Here is a 16,196-nt window from a genome sequence, read left to right as displayed (position 1 = left end):
GAGTTTTATATGAATGGCACTTTACCGTGTTGTGTGTGGAAGGTCCCTTTAATTACTTTTTTTTTGGTAATTTTGAGTCTTCCTTTGGTAATTTTGTGTCTTTTTTTGATCATTTTGTGTCATTTTTTAAAGTAATTTAATATTTTTTCTGTCATTTTGTGTCTTTTTTGTAATTTTGTGTCTATTTTTGGTAATTTTGTGTCTTTTTAAAATAATTTTGTGTCTTTTTAAAAAAAAATTGTGCCTTTTTGGTTATTTTGTGTCTTTTTTAAAATAATTTTGTGTCTTTTTAAAAATAATTCTGTGTCTTTTTTGTAATTTAGTGTTTTTTCAGTCATTTTGTGTCTTTTTTTGGGTAATTTTGATACTGCCTCCAGCTGCCCCCAGGTAATTTGAGTTTGCTCTAGAATAAAGCAGTTTCATTAAATTACAAACCCATAATCTTATTTCTGCATCTCTTAGTAGTGTTTAACCTTCTCTATGGTTCTTTTGCACAATTTTGTAGTCCCTTTTGTGTCTCTTTGTGTCTTTTTTGTGACCTACTCTTCTTATATCTCTTTGGATCTTTTATTGTTCATTTTGTGCCTCGTTGTGGTCATTTTATGTCTCTTTGTAGTCCCTTTTCTGTTTTTTTGTTGTTGTTTTGTGTCTCTTTGTGGTTGTTTTGGATCTTTTATTGTTCATTTTGTGCCTCTGTGTGGTCATGTTGTGCCTTTTTTGATTGTTTTATGTGTCTTTGTAGTAATTTGTATCATTGTTCTTTGTTTGTTTTGTATACATGTGTGTCTCTTTGTAGTCATTTTGTGTCTTTTTTGTTTCTCTATTGGTCATTTCATCTCAATTAACTGTTTTGGAACTTGAAAATGTAAACATAGGATACAAATATGAACATATAAAAAGGTAAAAATTTAAATATAATAAAACTATATACAAAAAAGTCCCATAAAAACATGTATATTTATAGGCAGTTTTTTCCTTGTTAGCTGCAACTCTTCAAAACAAACTATGTGCGAAATACAGCACTGAAATGTTTGTACTATCAAATTAAAACTCAAATCATATCTTTGGTTTTACATGACCTGGGAATCCATCCATCCATTCTCGTCCGCTTATCCGGGGCCGGGTCGTGAGGGCAGCAGGCTAAGCAGGGCATTCCAGTCCCTCTCCCTCAGCCACAACGTCCAGCTCCTCCTGGGGAACCCGAGGCGTTCCCAGGCCAGGTGAGAGATATAATCCCTCCACGGAAAACTGGGAGAAAGTTTCAAGTCTGTACTTTGGAGTGAAGTTGATAGCAGCGCTCCATGCGACCTAGTTTTTTTGTTAAACGTCTGATCAGGACAGAACGATCATAGAGCCCAGAGGGTTAATCGTTGCCTCCAACCAGAAGGTGTTTGAACAACAACAGTAAATAAGATAAAACCTTTCAACCAAAGAAGAGATCATTTAGGTTTGTTTTTTTTCTGCTGTTCAACATAGAAAACACAAAGGTTAAAGTAGTAGGTCAAAGGTCAGAAAAATCCCAGAAGTCCGTATGCAAACTAGTCTCACTTTCGTGACGTGTTTCCAGCGTTACGACCGCGGCGCCCGTTATATGACCGCGGGCATGTGGAAGTTTATTAGAGCTCGCTGGGACTCACTTGATTAATGAGGCCGTCCTGTGGCTCATGCAAATACACGGAGCACAGATGCTTTGCTGCTTTTTATTGCATTTGCACAAAATGAACAAATAAGTAGGATCAAGTATAATGAATTATAGTTACAATCTGAGGAGAACTCCACATTTATGAGCTTGGAGGAGGGGAACGTTTGATAAAGAGATTAAATTTAGGGTCTCAATCACTACGACTAGAAAAATCAAGTTATCTAGAAAGATGTAGATGTCCTTTATATAATGCGATGTTATCTTGGTTAGTTTGTGTCTGATTAAATCTTTAAAAAAGGAATATATTTTCACACGGAGTTAAATTTTCAAGCAAAATTTGGCATTTGTTTTTATAAATAAGATAATTATCTCAGAATAAACAAGTGTTCATGGGCAAAAAAAATTTGCTCTGTATTTTCTGAATTAATATAATTATTATCTGAGAGTTCTGGTAAATATATTCATGGCAAAAATTCAGCATTTGTTTTCATGAATTTCTAAGATAATTATCTCAGGATTCTAACAACAGTGCTCATGGATAAAAAATAATGTTTTTATCATTTTTTCTGAATTAATAAGATTATTATCTCAGAGTTCTGTGAAATATCTACTGAGAAAAAAATCTGCATTTGTTTTTATGAATTAATAAGATAATTATCTCAAGATTCTAACAACAGTGTTCATGGGTGGAAAAAAATGAATATTTGCTCTGTTTTTTTTCAGAATTAATTAGATTATTATATCAGAGTTGTGGGAAATAATTTCATGGCAAAATATTCTGCTCTTGTTTCTCTAAATTAATGTCATAATTATTTGAGTTTTTCCAGAATTTATTACCTAAAAAATGAGAGCAGAATTATAATTTTCCTCTGAAAGCCTTTCTCGGAATAATCGTAATTTATAAAAAAAAAACCCGGTTGAATAGTTACTAATACATTTATTTGTTGAGTGAATGCATTACGTGTTTACAGAAATTTAAACTTACCAGGAAGAAAACATGAATGTTTTTTGTCTCATTTATGGGGTTGTGGCACACGTCGGCCTCTTGTGGCCAAAAAATGAATTACAACAACAAAAAACTTAAAAATAACCCGTCAAAAAAAATGTCCACCTCTTTTCACCATTTCTTTGTTTCTTTTAAAAACATTATTTAGAAATACTATCCTGAAAACCTTTAATTATTTATTAATCATCCTTTTTTTCACTTTAAAAAAGTTTGGATCAGACTTTTCCTCATTTCTTGCCTTTCGGGGGCTTCTGCAGATATTCTAGTCTCATCCATAAGAATGTATTTTTTCATTTTAATAGATAACCAGGTGAGTTTCTGCCATTAGCACATTGTGTTTGTACAAAAAAACAACAATATTCAGGCCGAATTACATGCCATAGACTTTAACTTCTGCTTGTTTAACAGGGTTGGCACAGCATATATTGTGCGGATATCTCTGGATACAGATTTAAAGTGGAAAAAGATTTCTGAGCATCAAGTGTCGGCTAAGTGTACCTTGTGTTGTCATTTTTCAGACATGGGACACACTTGACTACCACTCGGGGTGTGTAATAGTGCACTTCAGTGCTTAAGACTGCAAGTTTGAGTATTGGGACAGATGCTAAAAAAAATACACTATTTGAGTGTGCTGCTGGTGGACATTATTCCCCTATAAAGCATTGCATAAAGGGAGTGGAGGAGATGCTGCGAAACATTTAAATAAATTGTGGGATGCTGGCGAGACAGTTTCAGGAAGATCACAGAAAAAGGATGAAATCTTTTGAAACATACTTTTGCTTTGTCTTTGTGAATCTTAAGAGTTGGAGTTTGATTGGCAGCTCATGTGTTGCATCATTTGTTTGCACAAAACAGTAAAGTGCTTTGATTTCTTTAGTTTAAAATTTTATTTTTGACCCATGAAAACACTGTGAACTCAAGCTCCACCTTAAGTCAGATTGCTTGTATACTATAACAATTAGTATATATTATATAGCATTAGCAGGGTAGGTATTAAACTGGGACAGTATATACAGTCATGGAAAAAATGATTAGGCCACCCTTTTTCTTCAATTTCTTGTTATTTTAATGCCTAATACAACTAAAGGTACATTTGTTTGGACAAATCTAAAGATAACAACAAAAATAGCTCATAAGAGTTTAATTAAGAGCTGATATAGAGCCATTTTCCATGATTTTGTTGACAATAACCAAAATCGTTATAAAGAAAACCACAGAAAATGGCTAGATTTCAGCTTTTAAATTAAACTCTTATGAGCTATTTTTGTTGATATAATATTAATCATTATATTTGTACAAACAAATGTACCTTTAGTTGTACCAGGCATTAAAATGAAAAAGAAATGAGAGAAAACAAGGGTGGTCTAATAATTCTTTCCATGACTGTAGGTGTCCATAAAAGATTGAAATCCCAACAAAAATGTCATATTCTGACTCTTCCTCAAGAGGGTCTGAGGTCCTTCTGAACAGCTTTAAACAGCTGCACGGCGGCGTCCGTCCACGCCTCCCTCTGCTGCTGGCTGCCGACCCGAGCCACCGTCTGGGTGGCGTACACCAGGGTCAGCACCGTCCTCTCAAAGTCCTGCCAGCTCAGAGGCCGCCCCCGCCGCTGGCCGAGCTCCACCGTCAGCCGGCGAATGTCCGAGAGCCTCTTGGGCAGCACGTCCTCGCAGATGACCTCGAGCTTCTCCACGCTCCTCAGGGACGCCAGCTCCTCATCTGGTATCAGCATGTTGTTTTCACCACCTTGGATCTGCATTCCGGCGAGCAGGATCTGGAGGAAACAGGGTCATCAAGGGACATTCTCAGGAACTAATAACTGAGTTTGGGATATGATCTACTATAGAAACTATTTATTGACTTATTTGAAGTGAACTTAAGACATAAGAAGATGGGATTAAATGTTGCTTTGCAGGACAACTTTGGGTAAACACATATTTTCACAACTCTGCATATGATTAGCAGGACGGCAGCAGTGCAAGATAAACCACAAATGTGACTTGGATGGATCCTTTTTGCACATTCTCGACATATTTAAAGAGGCTTCCAGTAACAAAGCACAGAGCCTTTAACTATTTCAGCACCTTATAAAGCAACAGGATTCAAACTGACCTCAAAAAGCAGGTTGACGTCCTCTGCAGAACGCTGGAACGTGGGGTCGATAAGGGAGTACGCCCCACGCCTTATCCTGTACGCAGATGGATACAGAGCTAGAAGACAGGAAATTAAATTAGAGGATCTCCCATGTATGCACAGAATTAGGCACCACATTATCCAAAGCGACGTGCATGTGGGTGGGCCTGAGGTTGTAAAAACACAGCTACATTACAGCTTAAATATTATGCAGGTGAGATGGAATCTAGCTCCAGCTGGGCAGAGGGTAATTGCTCTTCGACCCCACAGATGCTCCTACATTTACAAGTGGAAGTGGCCCCGGTTGCAACCAGAGGTGAGATACGCAGCGCTCGCAGGGGGCAGGTGTTTCCGACCTCATTTGGTCAGATTTCAAAGTGTCAGTTCATGTGTGTAGCAGAGCAGGGACCCCGTAATCTAAAGGTGTCCCGATATGGCCTGGAATGAAACCCCTCGCTCTCGCTGCGGCCACATCTCTCTGATAAAATACCACAAAATCCATATTTTACTGGAGGTGATAACCAGAGGCAATTCCACGTGGTCACACACCTCTTAGCAGGAGGGAGAAGGTAACTAAGTACATTTACTCATGTATTCTATGTACGGCTGGGCGATACGGCCAATAACCTTCTATCCCGATATCGGTAATTTTGTATCTCAATACCGATATATATCAAGATAAAGCATGTTTCCTGGTTATTTGGATAAAAAAATTGTCTATATGAAATAACTACATGGTAAAGCCTGTTTCTGTATGCTCCATACTGTTGTACTAAACTACAGCGTTCTATATGGCTTTTATTCCTGCTTTGCCCCCACCTGCCAGAACGTAAAGCATTATCTAAGGGTACATTTACATGATGACGGTCTGAACAGAAGACGCAAAAGTGGCGTCGCGTCTTCACTTTTTATTCTGCGTTTAGACGAGCGTTTTTGGGAGGAAATCTGCTGCATACTGTGACGCAAAAGTGTGTGGAATTCGAGCTGCCAGAGCAGCTTGAAGGTCCGACGCATGTAAATAATCTGACATGTTTGTTTATTCTCCTGTACTGGCACTGGCTATGTGATGTAAATTTCGTACGCGCATTGGCAGATCTGAGCATAGTTTTGCGTCTTGGCAGTTTAGACGGACACGCTACGGCGGAGCGGATTCAAGTTTTCCACTCTGGATGGTGGTTTCAGATTTTTGCGTTTTTAAGCCCCAAAAATGCTGTCACCGTCTAAACGAAAGGCAGTTCCGATAAAATATTTTGTCGGTTTTACCCGCAAGCATCCTCGTGTAAACGGGGCCTAAATGACATTAACTTGCCGTAACGCAATTCGGCCATTGATTTTTGACATTGCAATACAAACATGATAGAAAATATATACACAAGCATGATTACATTGTTTAGGTAAAATATATTGTCATATCACCCAGCCCTAGCGCTTGTTAGTATCTGATTAGACAATGTAGTTTTGTATCATAGCTCGATATTTGTTTTAATCAGGATATGATGCCAATGAAAGACGATAAATAATTGTATTGGATTATTGCCCAGCCCTTATTCTATGTGTTGTGTTTAGCTACTACAAGACAACCAATTAACTCATCAGTAAGAATATGATGAATAGTTAGAGTTTGGCTTTGAAGCAGCATTAAATTTGGCAAAGCATCTTTTCTTTGTCTTGCTGAGGGTTGGATGGGAGTTTGATACCACATTTGCTTTTAAAGTAACTACAAGGTGTTTTTTAACTGGTCATGAAACTGTCTCAATTGAAAAGTGATGCCTCTATGTGACCTGCATATAAAACAAGACTATCATGCCAGAGTTTTAACATCACACAACGTCTTCATGACATCACAACGCAAAATTAAGCACTGGCTCCATTCCAGTTTTTGTTTTATGATGATGATGATAGGCCAAGTAAAACTGGAGCTAAAGTCAAATATATTTAGGAAAAACATTATCACTTTACCTCTTATATGTTATATTTGCAGCCTGTGTTCACATTCCTAACATTATGCATAACCCGCTCCAGCGCCCATCATTTTAAAATCTGATTAAAGTTTTTCTGTTTCTTTCTGGGTTCAAAATGTTCATCCAGTAAGTAAAAGTAAATAAATAATAAGCAGGCCATACAGGTGAGGTTGTGCTGAAAACAATGATACCAAACATGGCATGTTAAATATATTCCTTAAATGGTATACACAGGTAGAATTAACAGCCCAAGACTTAATGCCTCAGGTCCAATACCATGTGACTGAAACAGCATGTTTACTAAAACCCTAAGTGAATAGAATTTGTTGGCTTTTAACTCTACTCAAAGAGCCATCTTGTAGTTCTCAGGCTAAATTCTCTAAATTCTTAATGAAATCAGGAGGACATAATGTAATGTGTGTCCGTGGAATGATTTATGAACTCGCCTGAACTTCCAACACCCTATTTGCGTTCTCATTTTCACATAACTGTGTGATAGTGAGCAGATACTCCCGCTGGTAATGGAAAGTCTTTGGGAGGTCAAGTCTAAACAGCGCCGGAATGAGAAAGCAGACGAGGTCGCACAAGGATGCAGAGTAACCCAACACACAATTTCCCCTCTTCCATACGGTTTATAATATGACTACTGTTGCTGCCCGGACTCTTATAGTCATATAATGGCCTGTATTGTGTGAGACTCCAATCTGATGACATTGCATGAGGAGGCTGAGGTGAAAAGTAAAGTTGATTAGAGCTGAAAGGGGATTCACACAAAATGAAATAAGTTTTCAGCTTCTCCAGACATCTCGCTTTGTTTTTCCACCGCCATCCAGCGCTTTGCTCGGCGTGTAGGATCACACACACGGATCTTAATGAGGTATACAGTATGAACACTGGGCTCCATATGAATTCATAACCTCCTACCCTACAGCGGCATCTACGGTGTGCTGCCTCGCCAGTTCTGCGGTAATGATCAGCCCCGCTGCCCAGAAGCCTCGCCGGCCAGATGCATTTAGTGCTTTATAGCATTTGAGATGCGGGCCAAAGCCACACGCACTGGCTGATCTCCTCGTGTACCTGCTTCCTGCTTGGGTGACTGCCAGTCTCGGCTCCAGGCTTTGCTTTCACAACCCATTCAGAATGTAAAGAAAATCTGCAGCTTTACGTTCCAGTGTTAGAATAATAAAAACCTGCCAATTTGGCACCTTGTGTAATCCCAAACACAAAGTCTCTTTCACACATGCACCGCAACCCTGAAGTGACATCACCTGGAGGAGGTGTATGTGAGAATGCAAATGTCCGAGCCTGTTAAACTGGACGCTAAACAGATTTACGCTGCCAGCTCCCTCAACAGAGTCTTTATGTTCAATTGAGCCCACGTGTGAAAAAGGCTTATGGGTTGTGAGTGGGCGTGTTGATGACGTTTCTGTCATGACTGGCGCAAAACCAGCAGCAAATAAAATTCCAAGGGTGAAGAAGAAAGGTCATTTATTTTAAGACTCCAAACGGAAATGTTTAGGTGAAGAGATGACGCGATTTGGTGACGTTTGTGAGTAAAGGGCCGACGCCCCAAACCCTCAGACACGTTCAAGAAAAGCCAAGAGACTTACTTCTTTATGACCGAATTAGAAACCGGGCTACATGATTTCTATTTCTGCAGCACACCTCTCACGTCATTTCCTGTCAACTAACCAAAGCGCCACTCCTCAAACCAAAGGGGGAATTTCCAGTAGGTGACGTGTGTGACATGGACAATCACCTGTTGTGTGCTATGTATGTGAAAGGGAATGGACTCTCCGGACATTAATCTGAGTTTATATGAGAACCTCTGAAACCGTTCTACACTAAACAAACTGGATCATAGCTCAAAAAACCAAGGCCATTTTTTTTGCAGCCTTTGTTTAAGCTTGTTCAAGTGTTGTTGTTGTTGGACATAATTTTTTAGGACATTTTTGGACCAAGTCAGGCTAGCTGTTTCCAGTCTCCCACTCACCCTGTAAAAATAAAATCAAGGACCATTTAAAATGCTCACAAGAGAACAGTGTTTACATCACGCTTTCCATCTTGTTTGCCAAGCTAAGCTAAGCTAACCATCTCCTGGCTCTAGCGTCATATTTACTCTGCAGACATGAGTGGTGTTATTCTTCTCAAAAAGTTGTTTCAAACCTTTCCCACGATGAAGACTGTCAAAAGCTCAGAATCACTTTAAAAAAAAAGTGTAATCCTAATGAGTTGTTCTGGAGCTCCATCCAAACACTGAGGAACCGTACTGAAGTTATATCCCCAGATCAAACTCTGACATGCAGCTATGACTTCATCCCAACTTGTAGGTGTGAATTGTAATGAAACACGTAATTCTGTCATACCGGATCTGGTTACCCTATTTTTGGACCGAGTCAGGCTAGCTCAATTCCCCCTTGTTTGCTGTCTTTATGCTAAACTAAGCTAACCTAACTAGCTGTAGTTTCTTGAGGGCAGTCTAAGGAAAAGACTGAACACTCACCCTTTAAAAATCTAATCAAGGACTTTTTAAAACGCGCCATGTTTAGCACCACACTTTCAGTCTAGCTTACTAAGCTAAACTAAACTAAGCTAAGCATCTTCTGAATCTACCTTCATATTTAATGTGCTTACTATATTGGTTAATATTTGGGGCAAACAGGACAGGATGTGGGACGACTGCTTGTAATTCTGGACTGGACAGAATTTTCAACATATTCAGTAACCATATTTTTGACCAAGCCAGGCTAGCTCAGTTTCCCCTTATTTGCTGTCTTTATGCTAAGCTAAGCTAACTAGTTGTAGTTTCATGAGAGTGGTCTAAGGAACTCACCCTGTAAAAATTTAAATCAAGGACCTTTTAAAACGCTCACAAGAGCACCGTGTTTAGCTACATGCTTTCTGTCCAGCATGCTAAGCTAAGATAACCATCTCCTGAATCTAGCTTCATATTAAGCGTGCAGACATGAGAGGTGTTATTCTTCTCATCTAAAAAAATAAATGTTTAGACTATCTATTTACACACACAATTAACAAAAAGTTGTAAGTGTAATTGTAAAGAGTTGTTCTATAACTCCTTTCAATCACCAAGGAACCGTGGTGCAGATATTTCCCCAGATCCAACTCTGACATGCAGCTATGAGTTCATCCCAACTTGTAGGTGAGAATTTACACTCCTTGTTGAATGAGTGACTCCCAGATGCACGATCAGCAGCGGAGGAGGAATGCCTGCGCAGCCATATTAGATACTGAAGAGACACTTCAGCTTCAGTGGAGCATTGTCAATGTAAACAAAACAACACCCAGAGGAAAGTGTGCTCATTAGAACAAGGGTTATGTTGTTAAAGGATCGAGGAGCTGCAGGGAGAAGACAGCCCGGAGGCCAACCCAGTGCTGATTTACATTTGAAATTAATAATCTGTAATTTACATAAAAGTTATCTACTACTCTCTGTCATTGTTTGCTGTAGCGATAGCACTTTGGTGTGCAGGAAAGCGTGTGCTTTATGCTTCCAGCAGCAGGAAACAGCAGTTTGCAATAAAACGTTATTGGTGGTAATGCTCACATGGTTGGAGCAGCACTTCTGCAGATACAGAAATAGGCCGTGTGTCTTATTGCATTTATAAAGCTACAAATACAATCCCTGCAAGGAAAAACACAATTTAATGTTGTACACAGCTAAGCAAAACAGGTAGAGGCTCTAAATGTACGACTTGGGCAATGCAGGCAGCTAGAATCCCAAAAAGACAAGTAAAGAAGGTTGAAACACGAAGGCTGGGTTGCACAACACTAAATCTGGCGGGGTTTTATGCATATAGATACTGAGTGAGGAGCTGATGAGAAGATTGGGTACAGGTGGAGCTAAGGTGATGATAAGGAGTAAAAAAAGCTGAGGGCCTCTGCAGGGTAGAAGGCTCCAGAATGAGAGCATTATTATGAAATTAAACCTGCAATTAAACAAAGTTTAATATAAAAATTGTCTAATTCCCATTTAATATAAGCCAGTTTATAGAGTAAAATACTTGTTCGTATTTTATATTCAAGATTTAACATGCTGCTGCAGGGGAACCAACCATGTTTTCCAACTTTTTCCTCATTTTCTGGTTGAATAAGTGCCTGAATTGGACCAAAATCAAGCCAGTATGCTAATTCAGCACTTCCATGACATAATCATCACAAGCGTCTTGGGTATATTTATATTTTTACATGTATCTAAGCAATATATACTACTGTAAATTCATTTTTATGCATTTTATTACATTTAGTAGGCCTTTATATGTCATACATTTAAACATTTTTTTACATAAATGAATATTTGGTTAATAAAAATGTGATATGTTGCTTGTGGTACAAATCAGATTGTACCCAAATATAGTTTTGCATGCATGCTGCAGTAAAACTATCTTAAATTTTCAAATATGTTAGTCTACAGATTTAATTGGATAATGAGAAACCAGGGGCATTTTCAGTGCTGTTTTCTCAGCATTAAGCTAGATTGTGTTCAAACAAAGACGCAGATGAGCGAGTGCCCGCCTAGACTTACTGTGACGTGGTGGTGTGCAATAAGAAATAACAAACTGAAACAAAGATGTCCCTCCTCACAACATCTCAGCTCTTCCTGCCGCTCGTTCTAAGCCCGTTCATCCCTCATGCCTGCCCTCCCTCCTCCAGCGATTCAAACAATCAGCGTTTGGATGGGCAGGCTTCCCCCAATGTCATTATGCACAGGCAGGGAACTTGTAATCTCCCGCTAACTGCTTGCAAGGAGATGAGGGAACAACAAAGATCCATTAATTAGCGGGGCTAAATGGTATTCCTGGCTGGAGGGATGTCTTGATGAGCGAGAGAGAGGGGTAAAAACAAACAGAAACAAAATGGACGTCTGGATCCCTCCGGTTACAGTAAAAGGGGGTGAAAAGGACACGAGAGGGAATAAAATCTTCCCATCGTCTCTGCTTTGCATTTAAATACACCTCCAAATGATGTTAAATCCAAACAAACTGCATCTTCCTAGCAGCTCAGATGCAAAATGTACTATTTACAAAGTAAACACAGACTTCCCCGTCAATATTCCCGCTGTGAAACAAATCTATGTGAGGCTAAACCGCAATAAAATCACTTAGCACCGCCAGGGAAGATGAGACAGCATTTGACACCGTGGATATTAGAATACTGTGGAGACTGCAGATGATTGGAGACGCTGGAGAGTGGGCACATATGTCCAAATACTGTCCCTCAGAATGATGCTTTACAAACCATTAGTACCATTATTCCATCATCAGCTACCCAGCAAATAAAACAAATAGCCTGTTTTTGATTAAAGTGATTGGAAAGATAAAAGCCCTTGGTAGCAAGTTGTTCTCTATTACAATCTGACTCAATTTGGGAACTGAAAAGTTTTTTCCCATTTATTAAACAATTCTAAGTTACAAATATTATCTAGACTAAATGCCTTTCCCCTTTTTCTTTATGCGGTAAATGCTCACTTTAAGGCTTGAAGCTTATTGTTTTGTCTGTCTATCGACGTCTCGGTAGTTTACGTTGTGAATTGAAACAAAATCACTTGGTTAGGTTTAGCAAATGAACATTTTTAGGGTTAAAATATGTTCCGTAACATAAGCTAAATATGTACTGTTAGTTAAGTAAGTTACGTTTGTGATGTAAGATAAGTAATCTTACGCTAACTTGCGTAAACAAGTTAAAATAAGTTACTAGTCATGTTTTCATTCAAGTCAAATCAAATTTAAAGCGAAATTTGGAAAGTTTGAATTAGGGACGTTTCAATCAACTGGTTTAAAGCGAATAAATGAAACTGTAAAAGGTACTTTGGTCAGAAGATGGCAGTGTAATGTGTTACTGTAGGCTAATCCGCCAGTAAACAGTAAAAGGAAGAGAGATTGCGCAAGAGAGGAAAACAAAAAAAAAAGAGGTTGCTAATCGGACAAATTTGGCCGCCCACGAGAGAAAATGGAAAGAAGTCTTAAGGAATTGGATTCAATTGAGCAACTTATAACTGTTTTTCAATGTCAGCTCAGAAACAAGTGATAGATAGATGGATGGATGGATAGATATGAATATGAATGGGAACATAATGTTCAGGAGACAGGGCTGTGTCTTTGCTTTTAGAAATCCTCTGTGTGCTACCAACCCATCCCCGAATGACAGACAGACAAAATTAGGAACGAGCTGGTGAACATAGTGGATAATTTATCAGCTAAAGAGCCACATATTTCCCTCAGGAGCTGTTAGAGGAGAGAAGAAAGGTAAAAAGCACAGTGAATATTGGGTATATTCATCAGGTGGCCAAAAAAGTACATTTAGCAATGGCTGTTTGCATGTTTTATAAGGTGATGTGTCAATGTTGTGATTATAGCTCCCTCTGCTGCCCCCAAGTGGCCAAAAAATAAATAAAACTGGCATAAATTACAACAACAATTGAACAACTTTCCCAGCCAGAATAAGTTCCCTGGCAGAGAGGAGACAGCTCTTACAAAACTGTTTTTTGGGAAACGAAGAAACAAAAGAAGCATCTCCTTTGTTTGAGGAATTTTCTGGGCTGGCAAAAGCACAATAATACATGTTCAAACCGCCAAACCTCTTGGCTGTAAAGGATGTTTTTCTTATTATGCTCTGTTAAATCTTTTGGCACAAGGGGCCACTGTTTTTCTACATATTTTAAGATAATGTAAGAAAAATCAGAGTATACTAGCAGTGGTGGAAAAAGTATCCAGATCTCTTACTTTAGTAGAAGTACTAATACCACACTGTGAAATTATTTCACTACAGTAAAAGTCCTGCATTCAAAACTTACTTTAGTAAAACTACAAAAGTATCAGCATCAAAATGTACTTAAAGTATCTAAAGTAAAAGTACTTGTTATGCAGAATGGACCCAATCAGATTGTTTTATATATTCCAAATATATCATTTGATTATTATTTTTGATAAATTAAGGTAAGCAGCATTTTAATTTTCTTAAGGTAAAGCTGAATTTAACTACTTATTAAACTGTTATGAGGTTTGATCAAAAAAAAAAGTCTAATCCCTTTTAATTGATCATTTTTTTTATGTTAAATCTCAACCTAAAAAGTAACTAAAAGTAAAAAGTACAATATTTGCCTCTAAAAGTAGTGGAGTAGAAGTATAAAGTTACATAAAATGTAAATACTCAAGTTATGTACAAGTACCTCAAAATTGTACTTAAGTACAGCACTTGAGTAAATGTACTTAGTTACTTTCCACCACTGTATACGAGTCATGTGGAAGTATTTTAATACATTTATTCATGTGATCTACAAAATCCAAAAGTTTTTTTGATAAATGAAGGTATGCAGCATTTTAATTTTCTTAAAGTAGAGCTCAATTTAACTACTTATTACACTGTTATGAGGTTTGATTAAAAAAAAAAAGTCAAATCCCTTTTAATTGATAGTGTTTTTTTATGTTAAATCTCGACCTAAAAAGTAACTATTTGCCTCTAAAAGTAGTGGAATAGAAGTATAAAGTTACATAAAATGTAAATACTCAAGTTATGTACAAGTATCTCAAAATTGTACTTAAGTACAGCACTTGAGTAAATGTACTTAGTTACTTTCCACCACTGTATACTAGTCATGTGGAAGAATTTTAATACATTTATTCAATAAAATCCAAAGTTGTACTGTTAGATACTTGCCAAAACTATCAAAACTTTAAACCAATCAGAGCAAATGTTACCTTATCATACTAAATATAGTCTTTGGCCACAAAGTGGTTAGTGACAGTGTTTTGTTTAATTAAAACCCTGTCAGTGTCTCCCTCCTGTCGCCGGTTTTAGGCATCATGTGACTTCTCCAAAGATTTTAAACTATTTGAGTGCTGAGGAAGGAATTTCCTCAGCGCGTGGTTCCAGTAACAACAACAGGCCAGTCGCTTTTCATCGGAAAATAATCTGCTGTGTGTCACAATGTTCCCGATATCTCCGAAGATAAACACATTCTTCCACAGAAGCAAACCAGGACCGAAGCATAATAAACGTGTTTTAATAATCTTTGAAATAAGGGTGCAAATCACTGTAATTTGTGCCTCCGAGGGATCTTTTTATACCTGATGTTGACACCGTGAGAGGCTATGATAGAGATATAATGTATGCATGGAGCCCACCTACCTTTCCTGTGGTGCTGAGAGGCTGCCAGGTACATGGACAGGTAAACAATGATGAGCAGAGCCCACCACTGAGTCATGTTGATCCTCACACACACACACACACACACACAACTCAACACACACTCTTCTCCCAGGGGATAAACATCTTGACGGTGGATGAAAATGCTCCGACTGGTGCATTTCACATACACCAGCTTCATATGCAGGATCATTCCTTCATTCTCTGACTTCATTTTTTCTGTTGCCACCTCCCTCCCTTCATCCTTCTCTCTTTTTTTTTTTTTCTTTTTCTGTGTGTGTGTATGTGTGTGTCCTCCACTCAGGCCTGGCCGTCTGGGCTCTCATCTGGAAACCATCAGGATTTGGAGACCGCCTGCCCTCTTGGCTGGACTTTTCTCACAGCTACTGGCTGACTGGTTCAGTTACTGATTGCCTCTCCAACTGACTGGATAAATAGGTGACTGACTCTCTGGCTGATTGATTGACTGAGCATATTGGCCTCCCATGAGCCATAACCGAACCAGAACTACAAGTACAAGAGGCGGATAGTTTGCTTGATCAAGCGTCCTTATCATCTAAATGGATGATTATTGTTTCCTTTTCAATTTAGGTTGTTTTCACTGTTTTGGCCATTAGTTTCTGATAGTATTGTGCGCACCGAATTAACTGCCAAGATCTGGCAACACGGAAACATTGCCAAAACAGAATGAGATAGAAATAAGCAATCAGGTGAAATTGGTAAACAAGTCGACACTTTGCCGGATTATCTACCTTTTATTCGAACGTATAACAGAAAGTTATTGAATCAAAAAGTTAGTTTTAGGCTATAAAACTTCTCTAAAGTTAGGGCAACAAAAGATAGTTTAAAAAAGGTTGAATACATGCAAACGGTCGCCCTTTGTGTCAAACACTAGCCATGTTTCCATCGAGATTCCATGCACATTGTGAAAATTGGCATGAGAAAAGCTTGATGGAAACACCAAAATTCAATGAACCTTTTAAAAAAGCGCATTTACATGCATTTAAAAAGTTTTTACATTTGCTTGAGGTGGTTTTTCTCTTTTTTGAAAAATAGTTAATGCGCTAAATGGGAGATGGAAACACTTTTACCCAATAAGTTCTGACGCAGCGAACATTTAACTCACATGACTGATCATGTGGGTAGCTTATAACACAAGTAAATTGACAAACAAAACCAGACAAAACAAAAGAAAAAAAACAAAAACAAACAAACAAACAACAACAACTCAGGAACAACTCAGCACCTCACAACTGAGTCAAGGTGAATGCGCACCCTGATTTGCAAGAAA

General features: G+C 38.3%; 1 protein-coding gene across 1 annotated transcript; it reads right to left on the bottom strand.

Annotated features, from left to right (window-relative positions):
• Nucleotides 1-3,959: 3,959 nt before the first annotated feature.
• LOC131960920 (protein FAM180A-like) lies at nucleotides 3,960-15,209 on the bottom strand. Its single transcript, XM_059326183.1, has 3 exons — nucleotides 14,888-15,209; nucleotides 4,761-4,858; nucleotides 3,960-4,422 (listed from the first exon to the last, which is right to left on the bottom strand). The coding sequence occupies exons 1-3, from the start codon at nucleotides 15,117-15,119 to the stop codon at nucleotides 4,090-4,092; spliced, it is 663 nt and encodes a 220-aa protein (XP_059182166.1). The 5' UTR covers nucleotides 15,120-15,209; the 3' UTR covers nucleotides 3,960-4,089.
• Between the last annotated feature and the right edge of the window lie 987 nt (nucleotides 15,210-16,196).

This window comes from Centropristis striata, chromosome 22, assembly GCF_030273125.1.
Source record: "Centropristis striata isolate RG_2023a ecotype Rhode Island chromosome 22, C.striata_1.0, whole genome shotgun sequence".
Taxonomy (NCBI): Eukaryota; Metazoa; Chordata; class Actinopteri; order Perciformes; family Serranidae; genus Centropristis; species Centropristis striata.
Note: the sequence above shows the minus strand (reverse complement) of the source record. Positions and strands in the feature narration are given on the sequence as shown.